Raw genomic sequence first — 22,695 nt, forward strand, 5'->3', positions numbered from 1 at the left:
ATTTACAATATGAAAATTTACTAGGTGGTCTTTTGATGTCGCACATTTGAACACTATTACACTACACTTGTTTGGTAGGATAGAGAGAGATAGAGGATAGAGTAGAGAAGAGAGAAGTTGAGTAGAGAGAAATATACGAGAAATAAAGAAGATTTGTTGATTGTTTGGTATGATAGAGATGAAAGAGAGATGAGAGAAAGAATGAGGTGGATAATATAAAATAAAAACTAAAAAATTTAATTTTTAGAAAAAGACTATGATGTCTGGCAAAAGAAAAAAAATTACAACTTTCAATGGCCTTGGAGAGAGAGAGAAGACAAGGACAAAATAGGAAACAAAAAAGTAAGCATCATCAACATGCTATCTCTTCTCAAATTGGAGAGAGGAAAAAAAGGAGTGGGGCCCGCATTAAAAAGCTCTCTCTTCACTAGAGATGCAGCTACCAAACAAGGGTGGTTTGAGCATCTCTTCTCTATCTCTCTCTCCCCTATCTCTCTCTTGCCAAACTCTCTTCAAACAAATATAGTATCTTCAACGCATGTCCTTAGAGAGGTTTTTATTTTTAAGGATCGTTTCTTATTTTGGTGAAGACATTGGAGTATAGTGACATGTGTTTTTTGTTGATTAAATTTTAGCAATGTTGCTTATTTAAGCAAGAATTGTTTACTTTATGTGATGTTGTTTTTTGATTAAAAAGTTATATTTTCTCCTTTATTTAGGACTCAACCAAAAGTAAATATATGAGGTATAGTAGGACACCCAATAAAAGTAAAATAAGAAATCATGGTTGGAGTGAAATCTGCATCAATTGCTTATGAGTTATTTAAATCACGTGTGGTACTTTTGGCTCACTAGAATAGTGTTTAAGCAACTCATCTAACAACCCCAAGTTGCCAATGGTTGGAGATGCTATTACTAAGGCGGTCTCTTCTCCTCCATTGACCACTGTCATCTCTTCTTTCTCTCATCAGATCATGGTGGTTCATAGCGAAGATGTGGCGGAAGCAGAAACTAAGTCGCAAATCCTCTTTCTCTCGTAGCTAGGAGTGCAGTGGTGGTGTTTGTTTCACCTAAAACTCAACGAGCTGTCCGCGAACTTCATTTACAGGTCGTAGGTGCTCATAGTAAAATTTAAAGATTTGTTGCCATAGCAAAAACTAAGTAGTGGACCAGCTTCCTCTTGTGGCCAAGAACGCGGTGGTGGTGTTTCTTTTCCTTAAAACTCAACGAGCTTGGCCACAAAATAAATGCATCATCCTTGCCAAGTGACAAGAGAAGGCTGAAGAAGATGTAGAGGCTTGCAGCTAAGAGGTTTTCTCCCCTCTCTCTCTCTCTCTCTCTCTCTCTCTCTCTCTCTCTCTCTCTCTCCTCTTCTCTGTGGAGGGCCAACCACGTTGCCTTTGGCTTTCTATCGCAAAACTTCAACGCACCACCATTATTCTTTAGCGAACGCGGATCGAATCTGATCTGCTCCAACCCGAATTCTATCTTTCCCTTTAGAGGTTAGAGTTTCTCCTCATCCCCTACTTTTAAATTTAAATTTAAATTTCATGACAAACTGAAAGAATGTAATTTTATTTCTTATCACAAATTACAACATGTGATTACATTATATAGATTAATGCCCGCTCTACTGATTATGGAAATATATCATATCCTATATCAAACTCAAAAAGTGGCAAGTGTTATAGGTGGCATGCTCTGAGCCTTGCCTGATTTGACTTTACTCATTTTCCTTACTAAATTTTGTAGTTTGATTATGTCATAAATAATTTTATTCATTTTTTCCACATTTAATATTTGATGATAAAAAATAAATCGAAATATTATATTATTTCATAAATATTTCGAATTTCTATAATAATAATATCATAAAATGATGATAACAAATTGATACAATTTTAAAATCATTGATCTTATCTCTATTATTTTAGAAAAATAATAAGTTTGTTCACTAAATTTAGTCATTGTTGCAATAATTAAGTTTCCTAACATCATTCAATCTCATTTATAAATTAGGAAAATTTTAAATTTGAGTAGAATCCCTTATTATCAAGTAATGAGTCAACTACACATGATAATTCTTTGTGAACGATGATGAAAATGGATTGAGAACGATCGCGATAAGTCAAATATTCAAAATTAAATAGTCTGATATCAATGCCAATATTATGTGTGTTGATCATAACCGCAAGCAATTACGTAATTTCTTACTTTAAAATATTTCAAAATTTCATAAAAGTCTTCAGTTTTTATTATAGATACATGTTACAAGATTGTATATCAAACTACGTCTCTGCTCTTCATTTTTTTTCAATTATTCTTTGAATCTTTGTTTTCAAGAGTTACAAGCAAACAAGAGTTCAAGATTCTTGCAATGATGATGAAGGAAATGCATGTTCGACGAGTGTAGTTTATAAAGTTGTTTTTACTACGATTTGATTAAAATTTAATAATTTTTATGACGTACATGTGCGTTTAATTTATCTTTTATTATAAATTTTGTCTCTCATATATTAGTCGTGCCCGAGTTCAATAATAATATCTTCTAATTACAATTGTACTAATCACACAAATAAAGAAATAAAAATCTAATAATATTATCACGATATTGATGAATGAATGCCTATTATTATCATAATATTACAACATTCTCTCTTATGTTGATGAATGAATGCCTATTATTATCAGCTTACAAGTAAGATCCTGAAACTGGCTTCATCGGAAGTCCTTTGATGAATACATCGGCTATTGAAGTTCTAAAAGGACATACTACAAAGATATGAGACATTTCCAATTCTCCTTGGTTAAGTGTCGATCTATCTCTGATTCTGTTCTAAAAGGACATACTAAGTGTGTGTTCTATCATGTTTGATTGGGTTATGAGCTAGATTTGTTATCACAATATAGTTTCACAGGAGCCTCACACTTCATCTTGAGATCATCTAAAATAATTTTCATCCAAAATAATTTACATATTCCCTGAGCCATGCTATGAACTCAACCTCTGCGCTCGATCTTGCGTCTAGATTTTGCTTCTACTCCTCCATGTTACTGAATTTCCACAAATACAATATCCAGGAGTGAACCTTACATCTATGATTGATCATACGTTAGTGTCAATTTCCATAGACAAATTTTCTTCTCACCTCCCTTCATTTTTTACTGCTAAGGTACTTTTTAACTTGAAGCGTTCCACAAAAGCACCTATTTGGTCAAAACTCAAGTACTCAACTCCATATTAACACTGGTGATGTAATAATATAAAGGAAATTATGGCCCTCCATTTCCCATTCACCTACAAACTGGGAAATTTTTGGTCAAGTGCATCAGTGAGAAGTATATTTTCCTTCTCACTCTGACCTGTTTTCCATACCTTTAATTCTAAGGGATGAGAGGTAGATTCACTCTAACGTTTGAGTACTGACCTGTCTTCCAAACAATGCCAAATAGAAATCTCACGACTCTCCACTATTCAAGATGAAATGAAAACTTCATTAATTCAAGATATTCTCAAAGGAAGACCATATCAGGTCTAAATAGTCATTACTAAGAGAAACAGGAAATTAAATTACTCAGGAGGATGAACATCCGGGCAAGGAATACATTTTCCTTCCTTAACATTACAAATTTTCCCTTCCCGAGCAACCCTATCAGAAGCAGCTCCTTCAATCTTGAGTCCGGGATTAAGAATTGTCAGCTGATTGACTGCATTGTCAAAAGCTCCTTTGGCCGCCCTAAGAAGTAAAGATGTGAGGTTTTCAACTTCTTTCTTCTTTGACTCAAGAGATTTTTCAGCACTCTTATTCTTTTTTTGCTCATCTTCAAGGAGCTTAAAGAAATTTTCTTTCTCGGTCATCAAAGAATTGATCTTATCTTCATCCATCTTAATCTTTTTTTGGAGGTTTTCAACTTCTTTCTTCTTCTCTTCAAAAGAGGCAGCGGCAGAGGTAGCAGAAGCTTCAGCATAAGAACACTTAGTCTTTAAGCTGAGAACATCTTCTTCAAGAGTTCCCATTTTTGAAATGAGAGTTTTCACCTTCTCTGCCAGCTTATCTCTCTCTTGCTCGGCATCAGTAAGCTTGGTACTTAATCTTATGATACCATTTTTACTCATTTCTGCTGCTTGGGTGTGTTTCATTATTGTTTCCTCATAGTAAGGAATGACAACCGAACCCAAGGATCGAGCAACAGATGCAGTCCTTAAACTTTGTTTGACCGTTAAATCAATGATTTCCTGGATGCTTAAGGAATCAAGCTGACCATCGTCAACATCTTTGAAGTCAATGGGAGTCTTTAGGAATTCAGGATCCCAAAGACGAATCTTCTCATGAGCTTGCATCTCTTTTTTCTCTTCCTCTATCTCAGCTTTAGTCTTCTTTTTCTTCACTGGCTCTGTTTTACTTGGATTTTTCCTTTTCCTGTCATCAATTACAGTCGGATCAGGGACTGTTGAGGAACCTACAAGAATGTTGTGATCAGAAGTGAAACCAATTCTGGCCTTAGAATTATCAGCAACTCCAAAATCAGGAGCTCCATGTTGCTTGCCAATTCCATCAGCAACAAGGGTGGTCGGGTCGTTTTCTTGATCCTTGGCTTGCTCGGCATCTTGACTAACTTTATGTTTTTGTTGCTCCTGAATTGCAAGGATTTGGGTCATCAAGTCAGAAGGATCCATATCATTCTCAACTGTAAATAGAAAAAGAATGTTAGCATCAATAATAAGAAGAGAAGCAATGGAAAAAAATATCAAACATAGGCGAGTTGTTAGAAGTTAGAACCATGGTCAAGCTAACACAACCAAGGTTAGATGCAATATCAAGAACGTCCTATATAGAAAGAAAAATTTAATAACAACCAAAGCCTTTTCCCAGTGGGTGAAGTGGGCCTTTTCCCACTAGTTGAAGTGGGCTACATGGATTAAACAATATCATAATATCCTGTCAGGAATCAAGTTTAATGACAGACCATTTAAATCAACAACTCCATTAATGTTTGACCAACAGAGAATATTTTTAACAGAAAACAAATTGAAGTTATAAGGACATAAGGAAAACTGAGGGAGTACAGGCAAGAAAACCTGGCAAATCCGCAACATCTGTTCTTTTATTTAGACATCGAGCAAAACCATTGTGTTTGGAGTAGCATCCATCAGAGTCACAAGTCTCTCCAATGGCTAATTCTGGCAAACCATTTTGCTCAAGCTTATCTTTACTTGGTGAACCCTCCGGTGATGGATTGGTATCAACTATTTCAGGAATTACTTTTGGAATATTACTTAACAAAAGTGATTGTTCCAATGGAGTCTCAAGCTTCAGTTTTCTGTCCAAGTACTCAGAAAGTGTATGGAAATATGGTTAAGGCCCAAATTGCCCATTCACAGCTATTATAAAATATCATTACCATGCAGAGAAGAACAGAAAACAATACATCATAAATCGAATCAATATAACAACTTTCACACTACTTGACAACTCTCTCCAATTTGAAAGTGATTAGGTGATATTGAAAGCATTAAACTAGGTAACAAATTAACAATTATAACATTTCGGCCTTTAGTTACTACTCTTCGGTAACATTAGAAAAAATACTATATCATGAAAGGATATTCCCTCCTCCGTCCCTTTTCATTGGCCTGGTCAATGCGATTCTGTAACAATGCTAACTCTCTTGGAATCCACTGCCATATAAAGCAGAAGAGAGAGATTTCAGTTAGTACCTCCTGGCATGTGCTTAACAAAATTTCATAAGATTCTAAATTCTATGCATAATATTATGAGTTTTTACATTTTACCACTGAATTTGGGAAAATAATGAGTTTTTTTTCCTGTTTACTTGCTCTACAACAAGAAATTGCACTTTTTAATTATATTGAGTTCTACACTTATAATACGTTTATAATAGCTAAAGGGATTTACACAGCAATATTTATATGCTACATACATGCTTTATTATGTCTTCATGCAGACATCTAGCTTTCTGCTCAAGCTCCAGCTGTAAAACACAGATATGGTTATGAACTATTCACATTATTCTACAAGTTCAATCAATTATATTTTTACAAATCAAACTCTTTCTCATAACAAGCATAAAGATCGCACCACGAGAGAAAGCCCATACAATCAATATGGCCTAAAATAGCTGAAATTAAAAGTTTCCAGGTCCTGACCCAAAACTAGTACTGAACTGACCTAGATATATGGCCTTCAATATATACCATGATTTTGTTTCTCAGGAAGCTTTTGATATTAATGCTACTTCCCATGATTTATATCATATACGGTATGATCCATCCCTCTACTCTCCACTTCCCCCGGTTCACTTGTCCCATCCTTATGTTACTAACATATATATATTAGCTTCATTTACAGGATTAAGCATAAAAGAATGTTAGATTGGGCATGATGTGAAAATGGGAGAAATTAGACTCTGCCTTCAATGCTCAAGAGTAAAAACATGGGAGCTTCAATAATTTTTTTTATTAATTATTATACAATTTATACTTCATTTGCCTTTTTTGCAGATATTTTCTAATACAGCCAGCCTATTTTTGCACCGCATAATAATATAGTTGTATTACTAAAACCAGAAAGGTTTTACAAGGACCTTACTTATATTTGATCAGATCACTGAGCATAAAGTTTTTTATGGTGCACACTAAGCTGATACCACTCACACACAACAAACTTACTATAGTTGGCTGTTTGAGTAGACCACTTCTCATTCTCTGATACAGATCTTGACACTCTTCCTGCAGATGATGCTAAATGTTAAAATTATAAATGACTCTGAAGCTGAATCCTGAAAGGTGGGCATAAATTCCTTAAGAGAATAGGGATCGAGATAACAACAAAGAGCCCCTATGAGTATAAAACAATGATCACCTCAGAAACCCATCTATGCTCTTAGGCACGAAATTATACAGTATAATCAACACTCAACATCTTCAAAAAATGATTTAAAGAATGAGAATTATCCAAATTTTTTCAGTAACTTCTACTTATTTTGCTCCAATGTCTCTTGAAACGGGCAAAGTTACAGCAGAAAATCCTGTTACAAGTTACAACAGCATTAATACCTCAGTAAAATCATCGTCTGAAATTTTGCAGATAGGTACACCTTTTGGCACATGAGAAAGTTTGAGCAGAATTTCTTTGTTGTTTTCATCATTCTTTGAAGATCTGTTTATTCCTGTGGTGGACGCAAATTCGTAATGTCAGTATATGCATGTTAGGAAAGTATGGTAGTCAGTAAAAGAACATCATTCATGTTGACCTTCTAGAGAAATGCACTGTGCCACTAAAGAGCACTCTACTGAAAGCTTTCCATTTTATAGATCATTTTCCTTTTTCAGATATGTGTGTTAGGTACAATGCATGACTTGGTTTTATGCAACATTCTTTTTCTACCAACTAAAGTGAACTACTATACTTTCATAGATAGAAAAATTGTATTATGACCATTAACTTCAAGCCATCACAAAGATTACCTACTACTGGTAGGAGCAGATGTGAATTCTTCTGTAAGTAGTCATTCGGGTCAGACTTAATTCTTACAAAACTTCCAAACACTTTGCTGTCAAAAGTATCTGGTTGCTTCAAAAGCTCCTCCAGTAAGCTCCTCTTCAAGTACACAAGCTTGAGGTTTGAACTAATTATGGCTGCAAAGAAGCTCTGAGTCTTTTTAGAAACTATGTTCTGACAAGGTTTGGTACTTGAGATCAATTTTCTCCGCGTCGATATTACGAATGGCTCATTATCATCCCTATCTTCTGAACTACTAGTGACATCATCCATTTCCTTAAAATTCTCTGCAAAATGTGGAGCCAAAAGGTTTTGAATGTTATTTCTATTCACTGATCTCCTCCCCAGTAAAGATCTTAGTTGTTGATCACAAATTATATTTCTTTTTTTCTGGGGGTCAAAAAGCTTGTTTTCTTTGCAGTACTCAGTAATGATCAAAGCAACGTCACATTCAGATAATTCTCTGCTCGTGTCTCTACCAGTATATTTAAGAAAGTCGATGAGATTTCTTGAACCCCATCCAATAAACTCTTTTTTCTTATCTCCTTTTATTGACTTCAGCTTTTCTGTGTGCTTCTTTTCCCTCGCTGATTTAACTCCATCTCTGACATTCAGGTCATCACAATCAGAAACTTCAAAGTCACTTCCATCTTCAGATTCTCCACTATCATCTTCCTCTTCAGCTATTTCATCTAGATCCAACTCACTCTTGTTTTTGCTATTCTTCAAGAAGTTACGGGCAGAGTGTACATGTTGAGAATTCAGCCCTTCTTCTTTTTTTATAATTTCATAATATTCTGCAAATAAGCATTCATATGTCTCTCGATCTTTGAAATCTATATTTCCCTGTTAACAAGAAAGAGTGTGAAAATAACGAGATAAAAAGAAAAGAAAATTGTATACAAGGCCCAGATATAAATTTCCTTACTCTGCTCCAAGTTTCCAACAAGAGAAAAAAATCAACAAAACTTTTTCTAAGGTCAGTCAGAAAAAAAATAACTCGTGTTCATTACTTAATAAGGAATTTAAAATAAGTTTGCAACTAGGCTTACATTGGAATTTTTTAAAAAATTACACTTGTTCATGTGTGTGAAACTTACTATTCATCAGAGTCCAACATTATATTCGACGCACTATGCTTTTAGTTTGAATTCACTATAGTCTGACTTTTCTATATTTTGTCATTTCATATAGGAACGTAAAACATACACTACCAATTTAGTTCGAGTTATGATATATACACACCTCTCCACTCCTTTTCCACCTTCTCTCTCCTTTATTTCTCTTTTCTCTATCAATCAAATCACCTATCACATCTTTACTTTCTCTCTCCTTTTTTCCTATCTCTCTCTTCCTCCACCTCTCCACACCTCAAAAATGAGGTGTGAAGAAATAATTATTCATTTAGTTCCTGTAAATTTTTTTCAAAACAATTTTCACCGTTCAGAAAAAGGACAGGGAAGAACCTGTTTGAGATTGTGTTCCAGGTTTCTTTTCTTATCATTCATAGAACAACTCTTCCCACTAAGATTGGTAATTTAGGTCAAAATATTTCAATTTGCCAACATACATAAATAATAAACAAACAGAAAGTAGTTATTTTTTTTGTTGTCAAATTTACAAATTTGTATTTTTTCTCTAGTTGCATATGACAAAGGATTGAAAATAATCTTACACCATCAGAATCAACATCGGCATTTCCTTCAATTAGAAACGCAAGTTTTGAGCAGTGTCTGCAAACTCCTTTCTTCCCTTTGATAATGGCAAATTCACCAAAATAGATGCACTTCCCACAAACAGCACTTGGGCAGCATAAGCACCTAAACTGAGATGTTTTACGGCAACGGTCACAAAAATGTGAACCTGCAAAAAAAAAAATTCAAAAAAAATTCAGTATCAAAAGAATTAGAAGACAATTTGCCTAAATCTCTAAAACATGAACTGACAAAAAAAAAGCAGACAAAACTCAGTTCATCATGACAAGCAACACATGCACAAAATATTCTCCAAGGTTGCTAATTCCAGCACAGAGTTCTATGACATTGCCAGGAAACTAAAAATAAGATCATATAATACATGAAATCTCTGTTAAAGACTGATTAAATACTAACTTTTCAGGCATTTCTTAGATCACCAAGATATGCAGTTTCCGATAATTACAAAGTTCGAGAGAAAAAATGGGGCATCTGACCATAATTCCCAGAAATATAAGATGGGCAGTCACTTGTATGGTATCAATTTTAGAAATATGTATCATGCCAAAAAAGGAAAACATATTCGAATGCCTTGAAATAATGGTAGAGTGATAGGTTGAAGTAGCTTACCACAAGTCCAATAACTGTCATCCTCCAAAAAAGTATCATCGTATCCCACGCAACGAGGATGATAAGCTTTAAGGCAATCCCTTTAAGCAACATGATACAAAAGAAGGTACTTACAGGACAAATTATATCTATGTAATATGACTGAAATCCAGATCCATCACAATTTCACAATCATACTAGTGATAGTGATCACCAAGCTTTACTCAAACAAACTTACAGAAATTTCATGTAAACAACAACTTGATCAACAAAAAATAAAAATAAATTAAAATCCAAAGTACCAGCAACTTCTTTGTTAAAGCTGCCTCAGAATTATCCATATTTTGCAAGGCCAAACACATACTATACAATTAGAAATGCTATGTGACACGAGAAAACCAAAGCACGAACGAGAAGAACAGTTATTTTGCTGGTTTGACCGAAATCAAGGACAATGACTGAATGAGAAAAGCCACATGATTAAAATCAAGCAGTGAAGATTATTTCATTTCCCCATTCGTTAAACATTGTGTCATGCAATTTAGTATTTTCCCTATAAAATAGGAAGCACCACGTAAGAAATGACTGCAATCTGCAACCATCTATTGATGCAGCAAACAAGCAGAGGCAAGAATGTATGCACCTACCTCACCTTTGCAAACAAATATATTCGTAAAAGTCACAAATTTATATAATAAATAAATTAATAAAATGACAAACTGATATTAAGTGCTCTTTTCATTACAAACTAATCTAAACTCAATTTAGCTCCTTTACAAGTTCCAACCTTCAAGATAACAAAAATAAAAAAAGAAATAGCTCCTTCATTTTATAAAATAAAAATAACATGCATTCATGTTTCTGAACTTACCCATAATCACACACCCTCAAGAGCCCTCCATCCTTGCACACAAAACACCAATCCTCCGCAATCTCTTCCTTTCTTCTTTTGAGCTTCTTTCTTGCCATCTTGTTTCAGAAAACAAGCAAAGAAAACAATGCACAATGTAGAGTTCTGTTCAACAACTCTGCACAATGTAGTAGGAGAAAACCAAAATCAGGGAAAGTAAGAAGGACCCATTTGCCAGAAAGAACCAAATACACAAAAATGAAGAGCTCATACAACAATGCAACAGAGAAAAACCTTGAAAAACAGTACAACTTCTTAGGTTGAAAATAAGTTTGAGGTGAGAGTGACGATGATGCAGTGTTCACAACAATGGAGTTCAGAGTGTTTTGGGCCCAGGTTCTGATTTGGGTGGGGCATGTGAATGGACTGGAGTGAGAGAGAGAGACTTTGTTGTTTGGATAAGGTTTGAAAGTGGTCAACACATTTTTTAATACGCATTGTTCCAAAGTGAAAATTTTAAATTTGTCACACTAACAAAAATTATTTTTATTGAGATCTTTGGCCTTCACAACTTCTTAGAGCATCTCTAATGTAAGGTTCTTAGTTTTTATTTTTGAGTTAAGAACTTTACCATTGAAGGTGCTGACATGGAGCTCTTAGTTCTTAAAAATAAGAACTCAGTTCTTATATAAGAAGTTTTGTTTTTTGAGTTCTTAGCTTAAAATATTAATTATTTCTCTCTCATTCAAATTACTTTATTACTTTATGAGTTTTATTTTTAACTTTATGAAAATAAAAAGTATAAATAATGTGGTTGGTGGGACCAAATGAATAGTGGTAAGAACTAAGAACTAAGAACTCATGGTTTGAGCAAAATTGCTTGAGAGTTGCTTAAGCACATGTGGCAATACTGGCACACATGAATAGTGCTAAGAACTAAGAAATAAGAACTAGCATTGAAGATGCTCTTAGTCGTCGAAAATAAGAACTCATGATAATGCACTTATGATAATGTACTTTCAACTTTTATTCAATTGTTACTTTGTATACATAATTAAATAAAGAAAATATTATTTTTTACTCTAATGTAGTTTGTGCTTCGCAATTGATAGATTAGCAAGCATAAGGGCTAGTGTGCTCTAATGTGTTCATTTTCTTTTGAGAATCAATATAGGAAGTTAAAGCAACCCCATGAACCAAGAAGGAAGAACAACCGCAAGGTCATGGTTTTGCACATATATTACATTTAATTGAGCTTGGCATGTCTATAAGTCCTAACACAGCGGTAGGTAACTAAATTATTACAACATAATACTCTAGCACATGAAATTAACATTATAAAGTTTTGAGTCAGCTAGCTAGCCATGGAAAGGGGTGGCAGTGGCGGCAGCAACCTCGATGGTTGTAGTGGCAGTTGCAGGGGCACCGTACTTGGTGAAGAGTTTATAGGAGGAAATGATAGAAAGCAGCACATAGCAAAGCACCGCCACAAATGTGATAGCTGTTGTTGCTGTCAACTTATTACAAAATCGACCAAATGAACCACAAGCTGAGCTCCACGTTGTTCCGGCGTCTCCCTTCTCCATCAGGTACAACACCTCCGTTGATGCAGCTCCCGCACCCAGAATTATGTACGTTAGTACCTAGCAAGTAACACAAATATATATAAAAAAGTTTCAGTAGTTATTTTTTTGATAATCCTACAGTTATGTTATGTGATATGATATCTGATATTTGTATAAAATCGTTAGATAAAATATGTTGTGGGCCAAGACTTGACCAGCCAGCCCAAGTTTGCAAGGTAAGCTCAAAGGAACAAGGCCCAAACAAGTTGACTGCTAATAATTCAAGCCCAAACTAGATGAGGAGGAGATTAAAGTTAAACTTGTCTGATTAGCCAACTAATCAAGTTAGATTAGATCATAGTTATAGGTGATTCTAACACGTAGGTTTTCGGTTATGTCGCCTAAGCATAAAGTTACTTGATTGAAATTGTGAAGACAAATAAAACCAACACACACCTAGGTATAAATACGGTTTATTGAGAAACCAGGGTAGGCTCTATTGATTTTATCATTTTATTGATCTTCCTATACATCTAAACATTTTTCCTACTCTTGTTATAGACTTTAGAGCGTTGGTGTGCATTTTGTTTTATCACTTTTTGTATGTACCCCATCATCATACTCTGCCATATGTGCAACCAATCACCACACAGAGCCCATGAGTTGTGGAAGATCAATCAATTTTGATTTTAAATATCTCAATGGTATATTCATCTTTCATATATTTTGTTTTATTGAGTTTTCAAGTGTGAACTAATTTTCCCATATTATTTAAGAGTGAGCTAGTTGAAGGAAATCTTACACCGATGGTTGGAGGAACCAGGGGAAGTCTAAGGTAGAAAAAACTATAATATTGAAGAAATAATGGGGAATTATTAAATAAAGTCTTTTTTGCTATTCGGAAAAATTAATGAACAAACAATAAAGATCACTAAGACGTACGTGAGTCAAATTTCTTATATTAATTTTAACTGATTCAATTTTATTTGATAATATGAGACTTCAAATTCACAGTTAAAAACAAAAATCTTCGTAGTAAGTGTGAATTTCAGCTGAACCAATGTAATAGGATTAAAATTCCACCTAGGAACCAAGTCAGACAGCTCACAATGTTCAAATTTTCCTGGGCAAAACTTCGTTATCCCTTTCAGCCTACATTTATTGTTAGGATAAACCTTTGGAGCATGGATGGCCATAAAGGTGGTCACAATCATGTTGCTTAATTAGGAAGATTCAATAAAAGGGTTACAAAAAATATTTTTTCCCCTAAAAGAACAAATTATTAAATTTGGTTCCTTAGCTTTTAATTTTATCGTTAATTCTGTAACCAAAAAAAAATATATCGTTAATTTTGATCCCTCTAAAATAGCAAATTATTGATAGTCCCTCTATTTAATTTTCTAGCGGTTTAAACGGTCTCTAACATATTTTGTGATGGTAATGCACAAAACCCGCCACGAAATTAGTTAGTGGCGGTTTAAACTGCCAAAAAATGTCTCAAACATGAATGGAGGAAACAAAATCAATAATTTACTATCTTGTGGGAACTAAAATGAATAAAAAAATTAAAGAGAGATTTAAATCAATCATTTGTTATCTTTGGGGACTAATAACATATTTATCCCTTTCTTTTTTGGTACATCGGAAAGATAAATTGCACCCGTCAGGAATCGATTTCTGAACCTCCCTCTACCCAACCCATATGTCCCTCAACTCCTACCACTTGAGCTATCCTACGGGGACATATTTATCCCTTTAAAAAAATGGCTGAAACATATTAAAAATAAATCTTTTTTTTTGTCAAAATATTAAAAATAAATCTAAACAAAATCATTCATCCACTTTTTTTTTGTCAAATCATTCATCCACTTAGACATATTAATAGCTCTTTTTGGGCCTAATGTTAACCTTCATAATTGGGCTGCTGCAAAATGATGGCAGAAAAAAAAAACAATGATGACCTGGTCGAGCAAAAAGAAAGTCCAAGCACGGGACATGGTGGGGGAAGGGCGTGGCACAGCAACAAAAACCGCTGAAAGTAGAGAGTAACCAGCACAAATACCATTCGCATGTACCAAATACCTGCAGTATTCATTTCAAAAACCAAGAATTTAATGTTTCATCAGTGTGCATGTACCCAACTTTTGTGATGCATATGTGTGCATATATGGTGAGAAATCACATATTAAAATCATGTATGCATTGTGGCTGATCGTAAAAGTTACAAAAAAATTCTATTTACTGTGATTCTAACTCCATTTTGTTTTTCTACCATGTAAATAAACATGCAATAGATTTATATATGTTAATATGTACCTGAAAGGTCCAAGATCAGTGTAGTCAACAGAGCCATAATCGTTTTCTTGAGAGTTCTTAAGCATGAGGACAAGCGCTGATACACAGAGACCAATAGGAAGGAGACGCAGGAAGGTCTCAAGTGAGCGTAGGGTGGTGGCGCCGTTGCCTTCTAATTCCTCACCACCACTTGCAGCAGTTCCCATCATAAGTTGCATGGGAGATCTTGCAGCTGCTACTGCGGTTTCTTTATCCATGATCACCACTATAACTAGCTACTTGTTGTAATGTGTGTGAGTATCTGTAGACACGGTTACCTGATCTTTTTATGTTTCTTGCTGGCTTGGTTTGGTTTTGATGGGTTATAACTATGTCGGCCAGAGATAATGAGATCCATGTACCAAACCAACTACTGCTTGAACTTTAGGGGGTAGTAGGCATAGGCATGTGGGATTTGGGAATTTAATTGGCTCAAATTAAGAAGAGGGTGGGAGAGACAGGTATGGCATCTGAACCAGCAATCAATGTCATTATGGCTCGCCACATATTCCCACGCCTTTTTTTTTTTGTTAAAAAAGAAATTAGAGTAGATTCACCTCTCAAAAAGATACATACATGCTCCAAACACAATTTTCACGTTGGTAGCAATAACTGAACACACAATTTTCTGCGGAGAAGTGGTGTATTTTTGGTAATGACCCTTAAATTTTTTTTTTCTTTAATTATAATAGATTCAATTGATGACCTATGTGGAGTGTTCGAGAATTGGATTGGCCTGGTTGAAGAAAAAAACCATTCAATCAAATCTCATCACTTTTATAATTTTATCATCTAATGAATTTGTCTCAAAATTTAAATCCAAACTAACTCATTAAATTTATAGCGGTTTGAATTGGATTAAAAGTTTTAGTTTTTATTTAACTTTTTCACCATTAATATTATAGTGTATAATGTATAATAAATACATGCATATAACTTATAGCATCAATTCAACATTCATAAACTATACTTGATGCCTATTTAAAATACAGTCAACAATACTTTTTTAAATTTATAATTATTTTTACTCACTTTGATGCCTATTTATTCAAATAATTACTTGAAACTCTTTTTTATTGAAATTTATTTTTATAAATATGCACGTGTCAACATATACGGATGTAAATATGTAAGTATTAATGATATTATAAAGGTACAAATAAAATTCTATATATTTACAAATGTTCGATTTGGATTGGATTGGTTTGGTTTTGAAAATCCAATATGATCCGATCCAATTAAAAATTCCAGTTCTTTTGGGTTTCGGTTTGATTGGATCAGTTTTTCGGGTTTTGTTTGTATTGAATTGGTCATGAACCCATATGACTTATCAACAATTTTGACTTGTTCAATATCATGTGTCATTTCAGTAATTCTAGTTGAATTTTTTTTATCCACATGTTTTTTTTTTGAAAGCAAAAGTTTTATTAGATGAAATGGTTGATTGTACAAACATAACTCAATAAAATGAGCATAATCCCCTACAAACCCTAAAAAGCACCTATCCACATGTTATTTTTTAAAATTTCCACCCTCATCTTTGTAACATCCCGACTTGACGACTAACCTCACGGTAACAACACGAGTCTTTTCAGTGCGCTTTGTCCTCACTCGCGCACTTCCCGAGAAAGCTTCACAGGAGGTCACCCATCATAATATTGCTCCGAGGCTAGCACACTTAATCATAGAGTTCTTATGAGTTGGGCTCCCGAAAAGAAGTTGGAACTTGTTATTATGGGTAGTACAATCAAATCATATATGTCCTCCTCAACTGTATAGTCTATCCTTATACAGTCTCGGAATACCTCTTGCTCGGGTGTGGTGCGTCCCTCCACATAGAAGGCGATCAATCCTCGCCCTCGTCAACTCAGGGCGTCACAGGCCCACCAACTTTCGTTTGGTTCGTCCTCAAACCACACCGTACAGGGAGAGGTCAGCTTTGATACCATTTGTAACATCCCGACTTGACGACTGACCTCACGGTAATAACACGAGTCTTTTCAGTGCACTTTGTCCTCACTCGCGCACTTTCCGAGAAAACTTCTCAGGAGGTCACCCATCATAATATTGCTCCAAAGCTAGCACACTTAACCGTGGAGTTCTTATGAGTTGGGCTCCCGAAAAGAAGTTGCAACTTGTTATTATGGGTAGTACAATCAAATCACATATGTCCTCCTCAACTTTATAGTTCATCCTTACACAATCTCGGAATACCTCTTGTTCGGGTGTGGTGCGTCCCTCCACATAGAAGGCGATCAATCCTCGCCCTCATCAGCTCAGGGCGTCACAATCTTCCCTTTTCATTCTCTCCTTTTCCCTCTTTCATCATCTTCTTCTACCTCCTCTTCCAGTTTTTGTGTTTTGTTTGGATTGAATTGATTATGAATACTCATATGACCTATCATGCTATCATCAATTTTGACTTGTTCAATACCATGTGTCATTTCAGTTATCTTAGTTGATTTTTTCTTTATCCACATGTTATTTTTCTTAAAAAATTCCACCCTGATCTTCCTTTTCCCTCTTTCGTCATCTTCTTCTTCCTCCTCCCTCCCTATCAATATCACTCACTGCCACTCAACACCTCAACGACTATCACTACTCATTGCGGCACAACCATCGCTACCACTTGGACTTTTGAAATATGTGGGAGATTGTTTGAAAATAATTTGAATTTGAAATTGCCTATGTGATGAGTCTTCTAAAGGTTTATATATCAAACTTCACATGGAGGTGGTAAAGAGTTTAGTGAGGAGTTAACCCTCATAGTACGCATGAGATTAGGCTTCATTGGCCCAATGCAGTGTAAATCGAAGGAATTTCCTCGACCCCTTGTGCGCACGATATATGGGCCTTACTGTTTTTTTTCCAGTGCAACCTTACTCTATGAATACCAAGCCTATTTTCGCAGAATGGTCATCCGTTAGAAATCATCTTCTCTTCCTTTATCCTAATCTAGACAATATTAGTAGTTTAATCGCTAATTCTAATATTCTGATATTCATTAGAAGGGACTGTTTAATCCTGATCAGAGGTAGAGGCAGGAATTTCAGTATGGGGGGACTAAGATCTAAATGAATATTATTTATAAGAGAATTTCAATTCTTATCAAAGACATTTTATCTAAACATAAGAAATATAAGATTAGTTTGATTAGTGCAAAGACATTTTATCTAAACATAAGAAATATAAGATTAGTTTGAGTGCAAGAAATACTAACCGACTCATAAGTATTTTGGTGATAACAAAAAATCATAATTAACAAAAAAACTACAACTGCCTTTTTTTTGGATAAGCATGTTAGATTTATTTATAATTAATTCTCTCTTTTGTTATGTGAATTAACATTATCAATTAATTAGAATATATTTTGTTTGGTCATTAATATCAATTAGGTGAATTATTAATTTAATTCAATTACATGTATTACGATGGATGGTAGATTAGGCTTTTGTTATTAACTGTCCTAGCTATGATGGGTTAGGTCAGTTAACTTCTTTGTCTAATGAGGGGACACTGGTCTCAACTGGTAATATATAAACTGCTGCCCCATTAGACAGTTTATCTTAAGAACGTACTACCAGGTGCTGAGAGCAGTTCTACCCACTGGTTCTTTTTCACTTTCATTCTTCGGTAGATTTATGGATTCTTCAATACTTCCAGGTGCATAATTCATTTTACACTATTGAATCACAACATGCTATAATCTGTATCTATATTTATATGATCTATTTAGGTCACTTATATTAAGCTAAGCACTCATTCATTAATGAAAGGAGTACAAGTGATACGCAAACCCATTACAAATTTAATTAGAGCATCTCTAATGTTAATTCTTATTTTTTAGTTCTTAGCACTATTTATGTGGGCCCGTATTGTCACTTGTGTTTAAGCAACTCTCAAGCAATTTTGCTCCAACCATGAGTTACCACTATTCATTTGGTCCCACCAACCATATTATTAATACTCTTTATTTTCATAAAGTAAAAAACAAAACTCATAAAGTAATAAAGTAATTTGGATAAGAGAGAAATAATTAATATTTTAAGCTAAGAACTAAAAAATTAAAACTTCTTATATAAAAACTGAGTTTTTATTTTTAAGAACTAAAAGTTTCATGTCAGCGCCTACAATGATAAAGTTCTAAGTTCTTAGTTTTTAACTCAAAAATAAGAACCTTACATTGGAGATGCTCTTAGAGAATGAAAATAAATGTTACAAAGAGACATAACATAGCCCACAATTCAGTCCATAAGCAAAGCAACATCTTTCTTTTATTTTATTTTTTGAAAGGCCAAATAAAATTAATGAAGTGCATAAGGGGTGTCCCAACCTAACATAAATAAAAAGAATCTAATGTCAACCAAGTCTCCAACTACAGCCATCTAAGAGAAAAACGAAACAGGGAACAGAACGCTAGCAAGGAAAATTCCAACTAGCTGACAGCAGCAAACAACCAGAAGGGGAAAAATAGCAGTAAAAAAATTCCACATGCAAGTACCCTTTGTATACTACTTGGAATCCCCCATGGTCATCCTAACAGCTCCGTGCCTATAATTGTATAGCCTAGATAAGTGCTAATCAACTTCTAATTGCCACCAGTATGTATACAAGCACCCCAGCATCAATTTGTATATTTCTGTTATATATCAGCAATTAGCAAGGCACTACAACGGCTCATTGGACCATTCACTGCAGGGAAATTGTAAAAGGCCAGGGCCTGTGGCTCCGCCTCTGATCCTGATGAGTGTTTTAGATAACACCTGAATAAAACTCTCAAGAATAATAAATCTAATTCAAGATTTAACTCACTGATTTACTTCCTCTAATTTGTGTTGTTGCTGCTACAATTTTTTGTTATTCATACAACAATATTTGGTCATATGCAAACAAATGCAAGTGTATATATGGCTTAGCTTAGGTGGCAGTCGCAGATGAATGGAAAAAAAGGTAAAGACACAAAACAGAAAGTGTGAATGTAATGCCTTAGAGCAACTCCAACCCCAAAATTCTTATCTGGTTTCTTAACACACTATTCAGCACTATTCATGTGGGCCCTGTCTGCCACATCAGACTTAAGAAACTCCTAAGAAACTGAAGCAGATTTTGCTCCAACCCATGGTTTCTTAAATTACTATTTGAAGGGTCCCACCCGTGTCCCACCATACAACATAAATTAATAATATTTATTTTCACTCAATTTAGATTTAAAATTTAATACTAAATCAATACTTCAACTTAAAAATAATTTAATTAAAATTAATACGAATTTAATTTAAATTTAATTTTACTTAATATTTAAAACAATTAAATTTAAATATCGGCATGCTAACTTGAAACAAAAATAAAAAAGTACATTGTGTTATTTCTAGCAAAAACAATTTTATTGAATGATAGAAATAAAGACGAAAGAAAATACATGACAATGAAAAATAAACAACAATACATTTGAAATGAAATACATAATAACACTTGAAGGTTAATTTTCATTATTCTCGTTTTCGGGAAGCTGCCAAATATGCTCCACCAAGTCTGCTTGAAGCTGGTGATGAATTGACCTATCAATTTGATGTGCTCTTCTTTCCAAGATATTTCTAAAAGCGGGAATAGGACCACTTACTACTTCAGCATCCAATATGTCATTATTGACCTGATCATAAACAAAATTACCTCGGTACGTGTTGCGCTCATCTTCAACAATCATGTTGTGCAATATGATGCAAGCATACATTATTGACTTCATCTCATTCGGATGCCAAAAGCGTGATGGACCACGAACTATTGCAAACCGAGATTGGAGAACGCCGAATGCACGTTCAACGTCCTTTCTTGCTCCTTCTTGTCTTTTCGCAAATTTTTGCCTTTTTTCTCCTTGCGGCATTGGGATGGTCTTCACAAATGTAGCCCACGGGGGATAGATACCGTCTGCTAGATAGTATCCCATGTTATACATTGTTCCATTCACGCTAAAGTTCACCATGGGAGCATTTCCACTCAAAACCTCATTAAAAACCGGAGATTGATTTAGCACATTAATGTCATTGTTAGAACCTGCAATGCCAAAAAATGCATGCCAAATCCACAAGTCTTGTGATGCCACTGCTTCAAGCATGATTGTGGGCTTTCCATGATCACCTCGGGTGAATTGACCTTTCCACGCAACTGGACAATTCTTCCATTCCCAATGCATACAATCAATAGAACCCAACATACCTGGAAATCCACGAGACTCGCCCCATTGAAGTAAGCGGGTAATGTCTTCCTGGTTCGGGCGCCTCAAGTATGTTCCACCAAATACTGCACACACACCTTCCACAAAATTCTTTAAGCACTCAATTGCAGTACTTTCACCAATTCGAACGTACTCGTCAACACTGTCAGCAGGTGATCCGTACGCCAACATACGAATAGCGGCGGTGCACTTTTGTAATGGTGACAGGCCTTGTCTTCCAACTGCATCGACAGACATTAAAAAGTACGGGTCATGAGACCCAAGGGCCCCTACAATTCTGAGGAACACATGCTTTCGCATTCGAAACCTTCGTCGGAAAAGCTCTTCCGTGTACACAGGATTTTCGGAGAAGTAGTCATTCCACAACCGCTCGTTCCCAGCTTCACGATCTCTCTCTATCACCTTTCTTGTTCGCTTGGGCCTAACGGTGTTGGCACGTCGTTGATAAAACTCCATCTCCTCCTGCATCATATCTTCTATAGTCGTGTCATTGATAAGTTCGTCAATGACAACGTCGTAAATGTCCAAGTCGGCCATATTGTTTGGATCCATTCTATGACACAATGAGAAACTATCAGTGTAATTGGATAGGAGGAAGAAAATATGAGAGGACAAAACAACTCTTGAATGTTGAGATGAATGAAATATGACATGTATAAATAAGAGAAACAACAACGGCTATATTCTCCAACGGCTATATTCCACAACGGCTATATTCCCCAACGGCTATATTCCCCAACGACTATATTCCCCAACGGCTATATTCTCCAACGGCTATATTCCACAACGGCTATATTCCCCAACGGCTATATTCCCCAACGGCTATATAGAACACATAAGTAGAAACGCAGTACACATTAAGAAAAATTCGAATACTGAAATTACAACATTAATGCAGAATACATAAGTAGAAATGCTAAAATTACAACACTGATGCAATACACATAAGTAGAAATGCTAAAATTACAACACTAATGCATAATCAATAAGTAGAAATGCTAAAATCACAACATTGGCACACGCTAAGAAAGACAACAACAAGAATTAAGACATTCCTAGTTCTTTCATGGCGAATTCAACTAGGCGCTGATGCGTTGCTAACTGCACCTCGTTCATTTCAGATGTGTCCTCCATAAGGATATCTTTGTATTCCTTCAATAACCGCGCCTTTTGAAGTTTGTTTTTTTCCTTTCTCACCTCCAGTTCTTCAGTCTTGAGCTTCTCAAAACTCGCAAGGAATCCCAGTTTAGCTTTCCCGATGGCTATCATCTCGGAGTTAGGAACATAATCGAGATCACTTGAAGCTGTGTCTCCTACTTTGGCCTTCCTTTTCTGGTTCTTTTTTCCCAACGGGCGGGTTGCTGGTTGTGTGGCCTCATATTCGTCGCCCTCGATTGATGCACTCCGGTCAGACGATGTTGCATACACCCCATCTACTGACTTCTTCTGCCTCGTTGAACTGGTTGTCATAAATGTTCCCTTCCACTTTGGTTCATCCTTCACCAACCGCCATTCATTCTCATGTTTGAAATCTTTACCCGTATCTACATGATATAATTGATGCGCCGTAGCCATGATGTCCTTATCTGAGTGTCCACTTTTCCAATGATTGACGGCTTTAGTGTGGCAACCGACAAATTTTTGAAGATCAGCATTCAATTTATTAAAATGAGATTTCAGGGATAACCATGTCCTCGAAGGAGAGGCATCGTCGCGGTACTCCTCATATTGGGCTCGAATCTTATTCCAGAACAAATCTGACTTTTGCTCATTTCCCACGACCCGATCGGTAGAAACGTTGAGCCATGACTGAAGAAGAAGTATATTATCTTTACCACTCCATTTGGTGCGTTTATTTCCGGATTCTTCAAGATCAATATCATCTAGA

General features: G+C 35.3%; 3 protein-coding genes across 4 annotated transcripts; all 3 read right to left on the reverse strand.

Moving 5' to 3' along the window:
- Positions 1–3,474: 3,474 nt before the first annotated feature.
- Positions 3,475–11,115, reverse strand: LOC130726956 (zinc finger CCCH domain-containing protein 19-like). 2 transcript variants are annotated; one of them, XM_057578272.1, is made up of 11 exons: positions 10,971–11,115; positions 10,698–10,854; positions 9,848–9,927; positions 9,199–9,386; positions 7,490–8,369; positions 7,079–7,191; positions 6,692–6,751; positions 5,944–5,994; positions 5,609–5,680; positions 5,081–5,342; positions 3,475–4,689 (listed from the first exon to the last, which is right to left on the reverse strand). In XM_057578272.1, the coding sequence occupies exons 2-11, from the start codon at positions 10,793–10,795 to the stop codon at positions 3,572–3,574; spliced, it is 2,922 nt and encodes a 973-aa protein (XP_057434255.1). In that variant the 5' UTR covers positions 10,796–10,854; positions 10,971–11,115; the 3' UTR covers positions 3,475–3,571. The 2 variants fall into 2 exon arrangements, with proteins under 2 accessions (XP_057434255.1, XP_057434254.1); XM_057578271.1 differs by having other exon boundaries at positions 5,069–5,342.
- A 685-nt stretch (positions 11,116–11,800) lies between these two features.
- Positions 11,801–14,976, reverse strand: LOC130723902 (CASP-like protein 2A2). Its single transcript, XM_057575045.1, has 3 exons — positions 14,558–14,976; positions 14,203–14,323; positions 11,801–12,319 (listed from the first exon to the last, which is right to left on the reverse strand). The coding sequence occupies exons 1-3, from the start codon at positions 14,791–14,793 to the stop codon at positions 12,035–12,037; spliced, it is 642 nt and encodes a 213-aa protein (XP_057431028.1). The 5' UTR covers positions 14,794–14,976; the 3' UTR covers positions 11,801–12,034.
- Positions 14,977–19,951: 4,975 nt separating this feature from the next.
- On the reverse strand, positions 19,952–21,388 carry LOC130726749 (uncharacterized). Its single transcript, XM_057578060.1, has one exon. The coding sequence runs from the start codon at positions 21,357–21,359 to the stop codon at positions 20,055–20,057; it is 1,305 nt and encodes a 434-aa protein (XP_057434043.1). The 5' UTR covers positions 21,360–21,388; the 3' UTR covers positions 19,952–20,054.
- Between the last annotated feature and the right edge of the window lie 1,307 nt (positions 21,389–22,695).

The sequence above is a fragment of the Lotus japonicus genome, chromosome 6 (assembly GCF_012489685.1).
Source record: "Lotus japonicus ecotype B-129 chromosome 6, LjGifu_v1.2".
NCBI classification, from domain to species: domain Eukaryota; kingdom Viridiplantae; phylum Streptophyta; class Magnoliopsida; order Fabales; family Fabaceae; genus Lotus; species Lotus japonicus.

Coding starts and splice junctions, on each gene's coding strand:
- LOC130726956 (XM_057578271.1), bottom strand. CDS start 10,795: ATGGCAAGAAAGAAGCTCAAAAGAAGAAAGGAAGAGATTGCGGAGGAT. Junction 6,752..7,078: donor CAGACGATGATTTTACTGAG/GTATTAATGCTG, acceptor CATCATCTGCAG/GAAGAGTGTCAAGATCTGTA. Junction 4,690..5,068: donor TTTGCCAGGTTTTCTTGCCT/GTACTCCCTCAG, acceptor TTCTATTTACAG/TTGAGAATGATATGGATCCT.
- LOC130723902 (XM_057575045.1), bottom strand. CDS start 14,793: ATGGATAAAGAAACCGCAGTAGCAGCTGCAAGATCTCCCATGCAACTT. Junction 14,324..14,557: donor ACTGATCTTGGACCTTTCAG/GTACATATTAAC, acceptor TGAATACTGCAG/GTATTTGGTACATGCGAATG. Junction 12,320..14,202: donor CTTTCTTTTTGCTCGACCAG/GTCATCATTGTT, acceptor GTTACTTGCTAG/GTACTAACGTACATAATTCT.
- LOC130726749 (XM_057578060.1), bottom strand. CDS start 21,359: ATGGATCCAAACAATATGGCCGACTTGGACATTTACGACGTTGTCATT.